Source organism: Notolepis coatsorum (assembly GCF_963971535.1).
Source record: "Notolepis coatsorum genome assembly, chromosome: 8".
Classification (NCBI taxonomy): domain Eukaryota; kingdom Metazoa; phylum Chordata; class Actinopteri; order Aulopiformes; family Paralepididae; genus Notolepis; species Notolepis coatsorum.
The window spans coordinates 86,171,233-86,188,768 of NC_140172.1; the positions used below are offsets into that span (position 1 = coordinate 86,171,233).

General features: G+C 40.2%; 1 protein-coding gene across 1 annotated transcript in view; it reads right to left on the bottom strand.

Annotated features, from left to right (window-relative positions):
• Positions 1–2,302: 2,302 nt before the first annotated feature.
• The window catches only part of birc2 (baculoviral IAP repeat containing 2), a 99,783-nt gene continuing 84,549 nt past the window's right edge, over positions 2,303–17,536 (bottom strand). Inside the window, exons 12-15 of the mRNA XM_084319598.1 lie at positions 14,710–14,808; positions 4,514–4,669; positions 3,631–3,672; positions 2,303–3,187 (exon numbers count right to left, since the gene is read on the bottom strand). Of these exons, the coding sequence (XP_084175724.1) occupies positions 2,994–3,187; positions 3,631–3,672; positions 4,514–4,669; positions 14,710–14,808 (491 nt within the window). The 3' untranslated portion in view covers positions 2,303–2,993. The remainder of the gene's footprint in view (positions 3,188–3,630; positions 3,673–4,513; positions 4,670–14,709; positions 14,809–17,536) is intronic.

The window sequence follows — 17,536 nt, forward strand, 5'->3', positions numbered from 1 at the left end:
TACTAGGCTTGAGTACATTGTAATGAACCAAAGGAGAATAGCAATTATATTTATAAATTAAAAAAATTATAATAATTATTATCTTTGACATAGGGCTGGGCGATATGGAAAAAAATCTTGTTATCATATTTCTCGATATCGATAATTATTGAATTGTTATACTTTTTTTTTTTTTTTTTAACAACAGATGTATGTGTTCTGGCTCTGCTAGTTTATTTTCGATCTTTTGGCTCTTTTTTGGTGGATAAACCACCGCACATGTGCACCGTGACTCGTGACTGGAGTCTAGTTCTGCTAGCACACATAGCCTACTGTGTACAGACGGTTTCAAACTGTATTTTAAATTAGAAAGCAAACAAAATAAATAAAGAGAAAAATAAATCTCAATTTGGTCAGTATTGTCATTTGGACAAGCAAAGCCATTACTTTAAGTTGCAGGCAAGAAAGACAAGTCTGTCCACTGTGTCTGGTTTTAAAACTGCCCTGTTGCAGGTCACAAAAAAATAAAAAAAATAACGATTTTTCGATTTTCTTTTAATTTCGATATTCGATATCGATTATTAAAATATATCGCGATATTTATCGTTATCGTTATATCGCCCAGCCCTACTTTGACAGTGAATAACACCATGCTAAAAATGACAAGGCATGAAAAACTGAGCTCGTTCAGCACCTTCTTGAGATCACATGTACAAAAAATCGCAAATGAATAAAGGGAAGATTATTAAACAGAAGGTTAGTAGATACAGTACTGAATTCTGCAATCCGGACACATGCAATTTGAAATATTATTATAGAATATCGAATAGCAGGCCTATAAATTACCTTATTATAGCCACAACTATGGATAGTCGCACATCTATGGATTGGGCCAAATATCTTTCCAATGGCAGAGTTCAAACTGGATTTAGTATCACCAGGCGTGCAGCAAAGACCATGAATGAAAGCTACTGTAAGTACAGTTACTTTTTTATTATGTAGATTTCTCCGACATTTTTCATCAGATTGCACCGCAGTTTTTTGCTAGACGTTCACAGAAAGGTAGAGAAACAAACTGCGTTCTAATTTATGCCAATAACGTTCAGGTTTGTGGTAGATAATCCCAAAAAAAAACAGATAAATAAAAAAGTTAATCCACAAGTCATTTGATTGACAGGAGCTGGCTTGAGCTGGGTAGTGTTGTTTTTCGAAATTCCAACGCCCATTGAAAGTCCTGGGTCTCCTCTCCTCATATGACTACAAACAAAATGGCGGTGCGCATTTCCAAGCGTCTATATTCGCTGGTTTCCGAATACATTTCCAAAACTCATATTTCACTAATAACACTTTAACCTATTGGTAAACATTCATACAGTCTGTAGAGATGGATTCATGGTGTGATGTCATTTTGGGTCTGGTACCGGACACATCAGGCTCAAGACGTTAACTTAGTCTTCATATTTCCCGGTTTGTCTCGACACATCACACATTGTCATTTTCTGTTTCTTGTGGTTATGTAGTTTAGTAACTTGTACATATACTGTCTGTTCTTGTGATTATGAAGTTTAGTAATTTGTAAATGTGCTGTTGTCTGTTCTTGTGGTTGAGAAGTTTAGTAATGTGCTGTTGTCTGTTCTTGTGATTATGAAGTTTAGTAATTTGTAAATGTACTGTTGTCTGTTCTTGTGGTTGTGAAGTTTAGTCATTTGTAAATGTGCTGTTGTCTGTTCTTGTGATTATGAAGTTTAGTAATTTGTAAATGTACTGTCTGTTCTTGTGATAATGAAGTTCATGTATATTTGTCATATATCTGCTCTGTTAACATCTCTGCAAAGGGTCTACAGATGGAAATTAGCCTCTAGCTATAATCTGGAATATTTACATGAAAATGTTCATTAATATGCAATAATATTACATTAGCCAAAAGGTTTCGCCTCTCCCTACGACAGGAAGGTGCAGATGGTTCCCTTAACACATTCAGTGCCAGACCCAAGATAAATCGGGTTAACTCATGATCGCTTGAGCGCCAAACCAGAGAAAAGTCGGGTTTTAATAGTTATTTCTTTTATTTGCTATATCCATTCATAATTCATCCATCCAGCCTGATGCTATCATTGGGAATGGCTCTGAGATCACAAACGGCCAATACCGCCGCCTAACGCATTGCGGCCGCTATTGCACTCCATTTGAAACGATGTGGTTTGTTTTCTGGGCCGAGCTGGTGCGGGCGGGCAGGGTCTAAATACTCCGGCAAGACAAGCGCTTATAGGGATGGCATCGACGAGGGTCCTCGCCCCCCCCCCCCCCCCCCGTTCATGTGCAATGCTGGATAACGTTGGACACACGATCGCGATCAGTATTTGGAATGCCGATCAGATAATTGGATTATTCTTTTTGCAGTACATCATAGACAAGGTAAGGACTATATGTTATCAATCTTGCGTTGATCCGATAATCTTTTCCCCGCGATCGCAGCGTGTGTCTGTAATGTACTGTGTAATGTATGCCGTTGGTGGCGATCGAAGCATAGAAAAACGACCCCCCTCCCCACCCTTTCGTGCATGCATGATGAAACATAATACCGATAATCTAGCGTTGATTTCAGATTGATTATTGATCCAGGCGAGAAATGGCACGATTTATAATGAAATGCAGTAAAACGCTGTTTCGCGCCGTTTCCCGGGATTACACATACCGTAATCACTCTAAAACTATACTCATATTCACCACGGTATAAAACGGAAATGTATGGATGAAAAGATTATCTGTTTTTTGCATGTTGACCGGAAGAAACTCACTGACAATCGACAATGTTATTAGATCCATAGCTATAATATTTAATATAGTTTTAGCACTGCAAACACCGGAATATATCCCCATTGAACAGAGCACTGGCACACAACGGCCATACGCCCATAGAGACCCCTGGCGCTGAAAGTGTTAACAAGGCCTCGACAATCTCCCTACAACAGGAAGGTGCAGATGGTTCCCTTAGCGAGGCCTCGACAATCTCCCTACGACAGAAAGGTGCGGACGGTTCCCTTAACGAGGCCTCGACAGATGGGACACTTGCGCAGCGATGGGGCACATTCTTTACACACCACCAGGTGACCACAGGGGATGAAGACGATGTTCACCTCTTTATCCATGCAGACCTTACAAGTTCTCTCCTCCTGGAGACGCCTAAGCTGCTCCTCCATAGGCAGATCTGGAGAGGAGAGAGAGGGAGTAGAGACAGAGGGAGTAGAGAGACAGAGGGAGTAGAGACAGAGGGAGTAGAGACAGAGAGGGTAGAGAGATAGAGACAGAGAGATAGAGGAAGAGAGATAGAGGAAGCGAGACAAATAAAGAGATGGAGGAAGAGAAACAAAGAGAGAGATAGAGGAAGAGACAAAGAAAGAGACATAGAGGAAGATATATAGAAGAGAGATAGAGGAAGAGAGAAAGATAGGAAGAGAGACAGAGAAAGATAGAGGAAGAGAGAGAAATCCAAGTTATATTTTGAGGGGTTTTCAACAATTTAAAAGTTGTGTGTGTATATGATATAATACTACTAATGCTGTTGCTCGTACTACTACTACTGATTTTACGACTACTACTACTGATACTGTGTGTGTGTGTGTGTGCGTGTGTGAAAATAGTACTTTATACCTGAAAGATCTTGACTGGGTGAGGCGGCTTCATTAGCCTGAGCTGTAGGAGTAAATGAAGTGCATATTATAATTATACACAAATACTACTACACAAAATACTGTGACACAAAACACACACGGATGGATGATGTGCACACTAGAGGACCTTTTTATTATAATTTTTTAAAGTTGCGTTACTGTGAACTTTGTGTTATTTGATAATTGTGTACAGTGTGATTTATTATGTAGCATCTTAAGTTTGAGTTCTTAATCTCATTGTACACAGTATAATTACTATAAATATTATTCTATCGTATTCTATTCTACTAATACTGCTACTTCTCCTACCACTACTAGTATTACTGACTACTTATGCAGCAGCTGCTACTACGAGTGCCACTAACAGTAAAGGTACTGTACCCAGGAGGTCTACAGCAGTAAAGGTACTGTACCCAGGAGGTCTACAGCAGTAAAGGTACTGTACCCAGGAGGTATACAGCAGTAAAGGTACTGTACCCAGGAGGTCTACAGCAGTAAAGGTACTGTACCGAGGAGGTCTACAGCAGTAAAGGTACTGTACCCAGGAGGTCTCTAAAGGTACTGTACCCAGGAGGTCTACAGCAGTAAAGGCACTGTACCCAGGAGGTCTCTAAAGGTACTGTACCCAGGAGGTCTACAGCAGTAAAGGTACTGTACCCAGGAGGTCTCTAAAGGTACTGTACCCAGGAGGTCTCTAAAGGTACTGTACCCAGGAAGTCTACAGCAGTAAAGGTACTGTACCCAGGAGGTCTACAGCAGTAAAGGTACTGTACCCAGGAGGTCTCTAAAGGTACTGTACCCAGGAGGTCTACAGCAGTAAAGGTACTGTACCCAGGAGGTCTACAGCAGTAAAGGTACTGTACCCAGGAGGTCTCTGAGCAGCAAGACGTCATTCTTCTGGATCCAGTTCCTGAACAGTTCAGCGGCTGCGTTGCCCTTGGTGATGATGAGCTCCACTAGCCGAGCCGTCTGCTGATTGGCTGAGGGCTGCGACTGCACGCCTGCGTACTCTTCCCCCGCTGAAAGAAGTAAATATGTATTTACTATCCTATTACATATACCATCATATGGTAAAAAATGCAATATATATATTTAAGTATAGTTTGTATGTTAAATTGAAACCACTTAAGTTGGACTTGGTGTGTTAAATGTTAAAATTACTAAAGATGTGCTTAACCTGTTAACACATTGCCCGCCGGGGGTTATGCCCATCTCATACCCCTCTCTGCCAGCGCTGTAAGCCTATGGAGATGTTTACCTTCTTTGCAGGGCTATAACTTTAAAAACTGTATTGCTATATTGACATTACTATGGCCCATTCAACATCGATTATCTATCGTTCAGGATGTGGGAACGTTATACTTTTTCATTCATACATTGTTGTGTTAATACCTTCTAGAATATAAGTATGTTTTTAATCTTTTCTGCTGTAATTCCAAAAACGCTAGTTATAGGCCCAAACGCATATATAGATTATCGATTGCCGTTTCCCCCCCATACACGCTACACCAAAAAACTCAAATGTATATGATCGGTATACATTATGCCTCATCATGCGTGGAGAAAAGGGGGGGGGGGGGTCGTTTATAATTCCCCGATCATCAGTAACTGCTTTATGTAGGTTGGGTGGATATATTGATCAAATGGTTTGCAAACAAGGAAATGCACAATCGGGTTGAAAATAACGTTATATTCTTCTTACCGTGGGCCAATGAGACTGGCGGTGAAAGATCCCAATTATACGAAGCCGATCGCCTAGGTCCATTTCCGGTTTGTATGGCGCAATAAACGCCGAAATCATATCGATTATTAAGTTTAGAAAGCGATCCATTATGTACATAGTGTCTGTCGGGAGTCCCGTAACGAGATGCGACTGCCGGATGATTTTCATCGATGCACTGATGGCACATCCTGTTTGCGAGTGTAAATCGCCCGACCATCCACCAGGCGGCGGTATTGAGCCATCGTTGCAGTCACATCTAAGGTCCAGCTGCAGGACCGGGGGTGGGTATATGAATTATGAATGCCATGGCGAAAAAATTAAATATTGATCTCAAAAACGCTGTACAGCGATCCTGGCAGACAACGCATTGGCGGCCAATAACGCTGGACAGCGTTTTTGGCGCTGGAAGTGTTAACACTTTGAGTGCCGACGACATGTTATGTCGGTATTTCATGCCCCCCGTTGAGTGCCGACGACGCGAAGTCGTTTTATTTTTTTATTAGCGATCTGAATTCATATTTCATCAACGAGTCTCCCATTGGTACAGCAGCCCCTGTAGGAGCTCCGATGGGAAAATACCGCCCCCTATCGTCTATCCCTGTGTAACTGCAGGCCATTCGATTATACTGGTGGATGTGTGGTGGATGTGTGTGGGGGGAGCCTACTGGTTCCACTATGGTGGCGAGCCGTCTGATCAAGAGGGAAGTGATCGCGAGATGGAAATATATATGGAATATATATTTACAGCAGCCAATAATCAATCAATAAACGTGATCGATATTTGGAATGGCGATCAGGAATTGGAATAATCTTTTTGGAGAACATCTGATCTAAGGTAAGGAATCTATGTTACCAGTCTTGGGGTAATCGGAGCTGTTTTGACCTATATCTCAGCGTGTCCCGTATGTGTGTGTGTGTGTGATGTTGAGGAAATGAGGTAATCGATTTCTCAGCTCGCTTCTATAGCATGCATAAGTACACATATACTATCGATAATCTAGCATTTATTTGAAAACTATTCATAAATAGGCAGACAAATGACAACGTGTCTAGTGTATTCGAGAATATTCCAATAAATGCCGTTTGAGATTTTCCGGACATTTTTGAGAAAACGATAGCTTTTCGAAATGCTATAAAAAGGATATGAACCGATTAAAAAACAATCCGTTTCGATAATGTTGACTGCACACAAGTAATTGGTGAGCGACGGGCAGATTAGACACATAGCCATAATTTAAAACATAGATTATGCGTTTTTAACGCTAACATTGAAGTGGGTGGCGGCATTCAAGGGGGTAAAAAGGAAAACACGGCCGGCATTGAAAGTGTTAAGCCCTAGCCATATTTTCAGAATATTCGCCTAAAAGTACATACCGTACGTAAGTAAATGGAAGATTACTCCACTTCTACAAGGTCCATGTGCATGTTCTTGGTATCTAGGGACATCTATGGACCTCAGGGAATGTATTCCCAGTGATATTGATCAGAAATATTGTGTCTGTTACTATGCTTGAGTAAATTGTAATGAACCAAAGGAGAATATCAATTATTATTTTTCTTTTCCATCTTTGGCAGTGAATAACAACATGCTAACAATGACCAGATGTAAATAATTGCCACTGAGCTCATTCAGCACCTCCTTGAGATCAAGTGTACAAAAACTATAAGCAAATGAATAAAGGGCGGATGATTTACAGGGGGTTTTGTAGATACAGTACTGAATTTGACCATCCGGACATATGCAATTTTAAATATGAATATAGAATATCAGGCATATAAATGCCCTTATTATGGCCAAGTCATACATCTAGGGATTGGGCCAAATCTCCTCTTTCCAATGGCAGAGTTCAATCTGGATTTAGTACCACCAGGTGCCCGTAACAGGGCAGTAAAGACTGTGAATGAAATCTACAGTAAGTACAGTTACTTTTTTATAATGTAAATAGCTCCGCCATTTTATCAGATTGAGACAAGATTTATTTCCTAGACGTTCAAAGAAAGGTAAAGAAACAAACTATGTTCCATTTTATGGCAATAAATAATGTCAGAATTTTTCGCTAATAATATTTTCAACAGCTTTAACAGAGGCTGGTGTGAGCTGGGTAGTATCATTTTATGAAATGTCTATGTCCATCGAAAGCCCTGGGTCTCCTCTCTCTTAGGACTACAACGTTGTCATGACACGCTATTTTCTCACGGCTAATTCATCCAGTGTGCGCCGGGATGCACAGAGATATTTATGAACTCATATTTCGCTATTAACACTTAAAATCATTGGTAAACAAACGTAATGCTGAAAATATACACTTTTAATTAATTAATACGGACTGTATTGATCTATTTATGGCATGAAATTATTGTCGGTCCGGTACCGGACCACTCTGGCTTAAATACGGTTTATACTTAAATAAGATTTATACTTTTACAATTGCTTAACCTCTTAAGCCAGAGCGGTCCGGTACAAGTGCGAGAATGACATCACACCATAAATCCATCTCTACAGAATGTATGAATTAATGTTGCATTTTCTCCCCTTCAAATGTAGCCAAGAGTAAAGACCCTAGGGGCTTGTGTCCATAGCCGACGTTTTATGAGTTGTCAGCTCCTTTCTGTCATTCATTTCTATGCTGGAGAAGCGTCAGGCGCGCTCCTCTTCCCAGAGCCGCACCTCACGTTTTATGAGCTCTCGACGGCAACGTTTTTGGCGGAGCGCTCCCAGCTCATAAAGTTGAAACTAGTTAAACTTTTTTGGAAAGGAGCGCGCTCATCAATGTAACTCATCGAGGAAGGGGCGGAGCCGCGGCTGGCGCGAGCTCTGGGGAGACCCAGAAAGACGCTTGAAGCTTTTTTTTCTTCTTTTTTCAAAGCGGTCCGCCTTGAAAAAAAGGCTTTGAGTGGACACATAGCCTAAGCCTGTCAAAACAGCAGTCAAAGTGTATATTTTCAGCACTACGTTTGTTTACCAATGGTTTTAACTGTTATTAGTGAAATATGAGTTCATAAAAATCTCAGGGCATCGAGTCGGAAAAAGGCGAGGATTGACAAGGATTTGGCGCAACCTAACTTGAGTGTAGTCTTTTGAGAGAAGAGACCCAGGGCTTTCGATGGGCTTTCGAATGAAAAAAATAACTACACTTCCCAGCTCACGCCAGCCCCTGTCAATCATCAGACTTCTTTTTCAGTTATTTTTTTCCTCTTTATGTTCAGGATCATATCTCATGGGTGGAACAAACCTGAACGTTATTGCCATAAATTAGAACGCAGTTATCAACGTCTAGCAAAAAATGGCGTTGCAATCTGATGAAAAATGGTGGACACCTTTCATCATAAAAAAGTAACTGTAGTTAGAGTAGATTTCATTCACGGTTTTTGCTGCACGCCTGGTGAGGTGATACTAATTGAACTCTGCCATTGGAAAGGGGGGATTTGGCCCGATCCATAGATGTGCGACTTGGCCATAATAAGGTAATTTATAGGCCTGATATTCTATATTCTATAATCATATTTCAAATTGCATGTGTCCGGATGGCAAAATTCCGTACTGTATCTACAAAACTTTGTTTAATCATCTGCCCTTTATTCATTTGTTTAGATCTTTTGTACCACGTGATCCCAAGATGGTGCTGAATGAGCAAAATGTTTCATGTCTGGTACATTTTTGCATGGTGTTATTCACCATCAAAGATGAAAAAAGAAAGTACACTGGGAATACATTCCCTGAGATCCATAGATGTCCCGATACCAAGAACATGCAAATGGGCCTTGTAGAAGTGGAGCAATCTTCCATTTACTTAGGTATGTATTTTTAGGCACATTTTCAGAAATTAGGGCTAGGGTTTAAGAGGTTAAATAAGGTTTATACTTTTAACTCATTGATCGCCATGCTGTTTTCCCATCTTTACTCAATGGCGCCAGCGTTATTGACCATTTTCGCGATGTTTACAGACCCATCGTGTGTTCTGTATTATAGCTACGGAGTAGGGCTGTCCCCGACTAAGGATTTGGATAGTCGACTATGATTGGCCGACATTTTCCGATAGTAGACTATTAGTCGATTATGGAAAAAAATAATTGGGGAAAAAAAAGTATATTTTTTTATTTTTATTTTTTATCATTCCATTTGGGATGTGGGGGGTGCTTAATGTCTGAAGGAGTCAACGGAAGGCTTCTTGTCCTCTGCAAAAGCATGCAATTGGTCCACTGATGGATAAATCTTGATCTTTGTCTAGTCTAGTGTGTTCATTAGATGGGTGAAATCCTCTTTCAGTGCCTCTGTGCCTGTTTTCTTAGACAGTTAGCCTCTGGTATGCGTGCCATTAGCGTTAGCCATGCTTCTAGGCCTCTTTTCTTTTGGAAAGAATGATACATTTTTTTTTATTACAAAAAAAGATTTTTTTTTTTTTTTACTAAGATGTTGGCAATCGACTACGGCTCCTTTCGATCGATTAGTCGACTATTCAACTAATAGGGGTCAGCCCCACTATGGAGACAATAGTATGGCTCATTTGACAGGCACTGTTTATAGTCCAACATTGACAAACCAGTTAGTTTCTACTAGGGGTGCACCGATATATCGGTCGGGTATCGGTATCGGCCGATAAGTGCCTTGTTGACTGCTATCGGCCTATCGGCCGATAAGCTCAAATGTGCCGATAGCAGTCGCCGATAAATAACCATCAATTTGTGTAGCGGCAAAAGGCAAAAAAAAAAAAGTTCACTCGCGACCTACCTGCACAACGCCCGCCGTCCCCCACACACACACACAAGCTACTGCATCAAAGTTACTACTTATGATTAACAAGGCATTCGTTTTGTGGCATTAACGTTATATAGTTAATGTTACACGGACAATAACATCAGCATATTATTATTAACATTAGTTAACGCTAGCTTTCGGTTAGCTGTTCAATGCTAATAACACAACCAAGCGAACCCATCAGAGCTCCCCATCAACACCGCTCTGTCGGGAGGATGGCATTTAAGAAAGTATCTGCTGTTAAAATGACACAAACATTCGTTTTGTGGCATTAACGTTATATAGTTAGTTACACGTTCAATTACATCAGCATAGTATTTACCCGAAGATAGCAAGCAAGCCGTTCATAGCTCGGTTCCATTCCGTTGCTCATTCCGTACCCAACTACACATTCTGCAATCTGTTAATAAAGTTTTCAACCAGACAAATGTATAGAAAGGCTTTGTTTTATTATAACATTTGTAAAATCATTCTCCTACACATCCCTTGTGGACTATATTGTATTATATATGTAACTGTTTTTATATGTGTAAATAAACAAACAAACAAACAAACAGCAGGAGGTGGGTGCTAGCGGTGTGGCGTAATTGGCCGAATCGACTGTCAATCAAAATGGTTCCATTGCATTGGTTGAAAGCTCTGGTTGAGAGAATAGTATCCCGCTGCAGGCCGCCAGAATGGTTCCATTGCATTGGTTGAAAGCTCTGGTTGAGAAAATAGTATCCCGCTGCAGGCCGCCAGACGATACTGGGAGAGGGATAGTGATACCATAAACATATTTCTTGATGTTTCCTTTTTTTAAGTAAGTAAAGAGGCCTACAAATACAAACATACACATACAAATATACAGTAGTTTCATTAAAAAAATTAAAAAAAAAATATTAAAAAGAATATTAAAAAAAATTACAAATACTTATTTTTTGCCACAAGTATCAGTATCGGTATCGGCCGATTGTGTTAGTTGAACAATCGGTATCGGTGGCCAATTTTCATATCGGTGCATCCCTAGTTTCTACATACTTTCGTTTGTGCGCTATTCCATGCTAAACATCGCCCTGTTTAGAAATAATCCAGTCTCGTTTCTAGATAGTGAGATATGGCGTGATATATGGATATGCGCTAATCATTCGGGTTGCTCGGCTGAAACCTATATTATTTATTTCCAAATCAAAAGGTATATACCATATATAGATGTTTCTTCACAAAATCATCAAGGGGGGGTCGTTTCACGAAGCTGCGATCGTTACTGTAAAAGCCATACAAGTGTTTTTAGTTATGTATTATTATTATTATTATTATTATTATTATTATTATTATTATTATTATTATTATTATTATTATTATTATTATTATTATTATTATTATTATTATATAATAATAAGAAGGATATGTGAATGTTATGATTTATCTGTGTAGTCAAAAAGGGAATGCTTGCCCAGTGTTGGCCTATTCTGGGGAAAATGGATTTGCCTCAGTTGTATTGTGGGCTGTGGTTCACCTGACTTGCCTGAACGGCACTGTCTAGGCCAGACCTGGGCATTGTACGGCCCGCGGGCCGGATACGCCCCGCGGGATGATTCTGACCGGCCCGCGAAAGATTACATGATAATAATTTTTTTTTTTTTTTTTTTTTTTTTTTTTTTTTTCATGTCAACGTTCACACGCACAATATACGCTTACCTAGGATTTGACTTGATTCAACAACAAAGCAGTCGGGGCAAGCCGAAAAATGGTCGAAAGTGTGGTTATTTGAAGTTTGGATTTCTTTTTTCACAACTGAGGTAGGTAGATAAAATTTTTAGAGACTAAAGTACAGAAAAAAGGTACCGTTGGGTACCGGTATCGATTCACAGGTACCGGTACCGTATCGGTTCAAATGTGAACGGTACCCATCCCTACTGAACACACAACTGCAGGGCAAGGGCATTTTTGCTCATGAAATGCATAGCCATGTGAAAGCCTTCATGACAAAGTTGCAATTAATTTCAAGGCAACTAGGCAGCAACAATCTCAAACACATGAAAACCCTGAAAGAAGTCAAACCATCAGCTGATCACCGGCACAGGTACTCATCCATGTTGGGAGCACTGCATGATGAATTGTCAAGGCGTTTTCAAGATTTCAAAAAGGTTGAGGATGAAATGCAGCTGGTTTCCTCTCCCTTTACCTGCAGTGTTGATAGTGCACCCACTGATGTTCAGCTTGAACTCATTGACCTGCAGTCTGATTCACTACTGAAAGAGCACTTTAAGTCAGCATCACTGCTAGAGTTCTACTCTGCTCTCAAGGAGGAGAACTTTCCAAACATGAGGAGACATGCTCAGAAGATGTTGGTTCTCTTTGGATCCACCTATATGTGAACAGACATTCTCAGTCATGACGTTTACCAAGTCCAGGTACAGATCCTCTCTCACTGATGAACATCTGGCAGCTGTGCTTCGCATCTCCACCTCAGACATGCAACCTGACTTTGATGGACTTGTTAAAGCTCAACAGAGACTGAATTTATCACACTGAATGAAAAAAAAAATAGCTGAAGAACACTAAAATGTGGAAATATAACAAGTGAAATGGGACACTTGATATTTTCTTTTCTTTTTTTTGCACAGTTCTGAAAACATTAAATGTTTAATATAGGCATGTAGAGTAAAAAAGGCTACCGACACTTTTCATGTCTTGTTTATTTTGGCTATAAGATGATGTGATGTCTTTAGAAAGCTAAGAAAATCATTGTTTCAATAGTATATGAAACTCAAAATAATAACTTTATTTGTATAGCACTTTTTCATACATGCCCTTTGTTATTAATGTTTCACATTTTGTTTATCATTTTGGAAATAAATTCTATTTGAATAAATGATATTTTTGAAAGCTAACCTCACCTTTTAATTGCCAAATAATAACATACACTCTTACCAGGGGTCAAAACAATGCCATTTACTGCTTTTTATATAGAAATAAAATGTATATTATGCATAATTGAGTTTGGAATTTTGGCCCGGCCCTCCAACATATTTTCAGTTGCTCATTCGGCCCCCCGGGAAAAATAATTGCCCACCCCTGGTCTAGGCCTACCAGTCACTGCGCAGCTGAGGGCATAAATTAGTGATGGTAATCACCTGGGTGGGTGTAGAACGGGAAAGGCACACAGTTTTCTGACCGCTTTGGTCCCAGCTTCGATGTAAATAGATTTTCTAAATAAATCGGATATCCATTGATATCTGACAACGGAACTCAAAGTGTGGAGACTATTATTGGATAGAAAGCACGTATGGAAGACTGAAATATGGACTTTTGAATGAACATTATCATATGTACACTATATGTATGTAATGGACACTCACCTGACTATATATATATTTTTTTATCCACTTTTTCTCCTCTTTTTAATTAAAAAAAAAATTCTCCCATCGCAATTCCACTGTGCCAATTCTTCCCCCCCCTTTCTTGAACGTTGCTCGCATATGCCCCCCATTGGCCAGTTGTAGGGAGGATAGAAGACTTGGATCACGTGTCCCCTCCGGTACACGAGGAGGCAGCCTGTCACATCTTTTCACCTGCCAGCGCGGACTCTCATTGGCGAGGTGTAACGTGTGGGAGGCTCACACTACCCCCGCCCTTTTCCTGTCTCTGCTGTGCAGGCGTCCCCAACCGACCTGTAGGAGTCACTGTCCACAATGTCCAGATTACCACCACAGTTTTCTGACCGCTTTGGTCCCAGCTTCGATGTAAATAGATTTTCTAAATAAATCGGATATCCATTGATATCTGACAGCGGAGCTCAAAGTGTGGAGACTATTATTGGATAGAAAGCGCGTACGGAATACCTCCCGACTGCCTCGAGAAGCGGACCCAGGCAAAGGCCACTGCAGTTACCAAAAGCATGTTTTAGGTTTGCTAAAATACGACGCTGTGATCAATACAAAAGCATGTTTTAGGTTCGGTAAAATATACCTAAAATAGACCTTAGTCAGAAGGTACTCCAAAATGAATAATCTGTGTAGTTCCATCGCGATTGCCATTACTCGTGTGCATTGGGTCTGGCTATAATACGGGAAACAATAGGTTTCAGGCGAATCTTCGACACATGCCTGTGTGCTGATTCACTTTGAGGGGGAAGGGATTCCTGCAGCCGGAGGTACCTCAGTACTGAAAGACACCTTAGAGACCCAGTTCAAAAGGTAGGCGATACTGCCACCTGTCGGGATTCGATCGTCATTGCAATTATATCGTAGGCAGCGGTGCCAGCGAGACACAGGCAGGTCCGTGCAAGTGGGTGGGTTTAGAATGGGAAAAAAATATATAAAAAAAAAAGGGATCTAAACCCGAGAAATCTCGGGGTTGGCGCTCAACAGTTGGATTTGAAACCTGAGAAATCTCAGGTATGGCGCAGAAAGAGTTAAGACTAATTAAAAGTATACAAAATTAAGCAAATTCTTATAATTGACATGATACAAATATCCATAGGAAGAAAGATATATTAATACATCTGGTTTGCGATGCATTATATGTGGTTTGAGATTAGATTCATGGATTTGGTAGCAGTAGAAGAAAGCAGAAAGGACTCCAGACAGACTTACTGATAACGTTTTGTTCCTTCAGATGATCCATCAATGACTCCACGTTCTTCAGACGTTGAATCAACGTTGTCTGGTGGCGCTTAATAAACGTGAAACCATCTGGGGGGGCGGGCAGAGAAGAGAGAGAGAGAGACGGATATAGAAAAGATGAAAGACAGAGTCACAGATGGACAGATATACATATAGACAGATGGACAGAGAGATAGATTGAAAGATAAGATATAGAGAAAGAGACAGTATTAAATATTATAAGGTATTTACTACAAATACTACCCTCAATGTCAAGTTAAGCCCGACGGGTCCGGTACCGGCCCAAAATGACATCACGCCATAAATCCATCTCTACAGACTGTATGAATTAATGTTGCGTTGTTTTTTTTTGTAGCCAAGAGTAAATACCCTAACACTGTCAAAACAGCAGTCATAGTGTATTTGCATCAATACATTTGTTTACCAATAGGTTAAAGTGTTATTAGTGAAATATGAGTTTTGGAAATGTATACGGAAACCGGCGAATATTAGACGCTTGGAAATGTGCGCCACCATTTAGTTTGTAGTCATATGAGGAGATGACCCAGGGGACTGAATTACTTGTGGATTCACTTTTTTATTTATCTTATTTTTCATTCACGGATTTTGCTGCACACCTGGTGATACTAAATCCAGATTGAACTCTGCCATTGGAAAGGAGAGATTTGGCCCGATCCATAGATGTGCGACTTGGCCATAATAAGGTAATTTATAGGCCTGATATTCTATATTCTATAATAATATATCAAATTGTATGTGTCCGGATGGCAGAATTCAGTACTGTATCTACAAAACCTCCTGTTAATCATCTGCCCTTTATTTGAGGCCTATAAATGACCTTATTATGGCCAAGTCACACATCTATGGATCGAGCCAAATCTCCTGTTTCCAATGGCAGAGTTCAATCTGGATTTAGTACCACCAGGCGCCCTAGACAATGCAGCAAAAACTGTGAATGAAGTAAGTACAGTTACTTTTTTATAATGTAAATTTCTCCGCCATTTTTTATCAGATTGCAATGTCGTTTTTGCTAGACATTCACAGAAAGGTAGAGAGAGAAACTAAGTGCATTCTATTTTATGGCAAAAACGTTCAGATTTGTTCCACCCGTGAGATATGATCCCAAAAACGAGAAAGAAAGAATCTTCACGCTCAGGGGAGGAAACTAACTTTTTGGCTTACCAGCCAACTGGCGAGTATCTGATTTTTTTTACCAGCCAAACAGATTTTTTACCAGACAAAAAAAATCGCCAATTGTGATAATTACTTCTTTGTATGTCTTCGTCTAAATAGATTTTCAATCATAGTAAAATAATCACACCGTGTCTCTACTCTTTAAAATATTTATTAGCATAAAACATTAATCTCTACTCTTCACAATATTAGCATAAAACATATTAACATGAAAGAGGTATCTATTCTGGACTGGGTTGGGCTGAACTGGGCAGTGAAAGATGCTGGGTTGGGCAGTGAAAGAAAAAAACCGAAGTATGTTGTGAAGTGTATAGATAGATGTGAAATGTATAGATGTAGCAGTAGTCTATCTGTATGTCATATGTTATGATGAATTGAAAATGGGGGACCCTGATGTAAACAAGACGAAAGTCTTTCTCTGGTCTGCCTCCCCTTAACAATTGTGTGTATTGAGCCATACTGTATTGTACCCATTCTGCAATCTGTTAATAAAATGTTCAATCAATCAATCAAGTTAACTTTGAACCTCGGTTGTCAAGCCTCGTCAATGTTGTGTATGCATCTGGGTAGGCACACTGTGCCTTTAAGACAGCACGGTGGTCTTACGACAGTGCTGTGAAGTACCGTGGTAACGTCAGTTGGGTTGGTGTGCTGTTGTACACAGTGCACTGGTTGAGCTTAGCTAGCCCCTTTCGTGACTGCGATGTGCAAGCCAGGGGCTTTTGAGCATGAAATAAAATGTCTAACCTTACGTCGTAGTCCGGTGCTTTTTTGGAAACATTATAGTCATAACAGATACACCTAGCTGGCTGCTTTGAGCACACGGGGCTAACGTTAGCTAGCAAGCAGCTATCGCTAAAACGCTAACTAGGACTCGAGCCACCCGAACAACTGCCTCTTTGAACTGCTGCCGTCAGGCAAGCGATACCGGAGTCTTATGGCGAGCACAGAAAGACTCAGAAGGAGCTTCTATCCCCAGGCCATCAGGCTGCTAAACGAACAATAATCGCTAAACGAACAATAATCACTATGCAACAACCATCAAATGCACACAGCACACACACCCACACGCACACACTCACTCAAACAAACAACACACTGCAGCACCCACTCTCCACACTTTAGATCACACAAACACACTTACACTTTATATTTATTGATAAAGGATTTGCACTACAACTCGTACACCTACTGTGAATTGTACCTAAACTGCACCTCGTCCATTTATGCCTTGCACTATATAGTATTGTATATTAGTACACTGCACAGTATTGTATATTGTATGGTAACTACGTCTACGAACATTGTACATATGTCTAAACTGAACACTGTGACCTCTTTTTTTACTTCTAATTTTTACTATGTTTTTATTTCATACTTATCTTGTCATGCACAGTCTCTGGAGCGCAACAGTAAGAAGCATTTTGTACAAAAGTATTCTGTACTTCTGTATGACAACTATTAAAGAAACTAGAAACTAGAAGCTAAGACTAACATTACACCTCTGTGATTTAAATGTGTCCTTAGTAACTTATACTCGAGGGTTGTGCTAGGGTTGGATGCAGTTCCCCGTTGGTCAGTCTGTCTGTTTTCCATCTTCTGC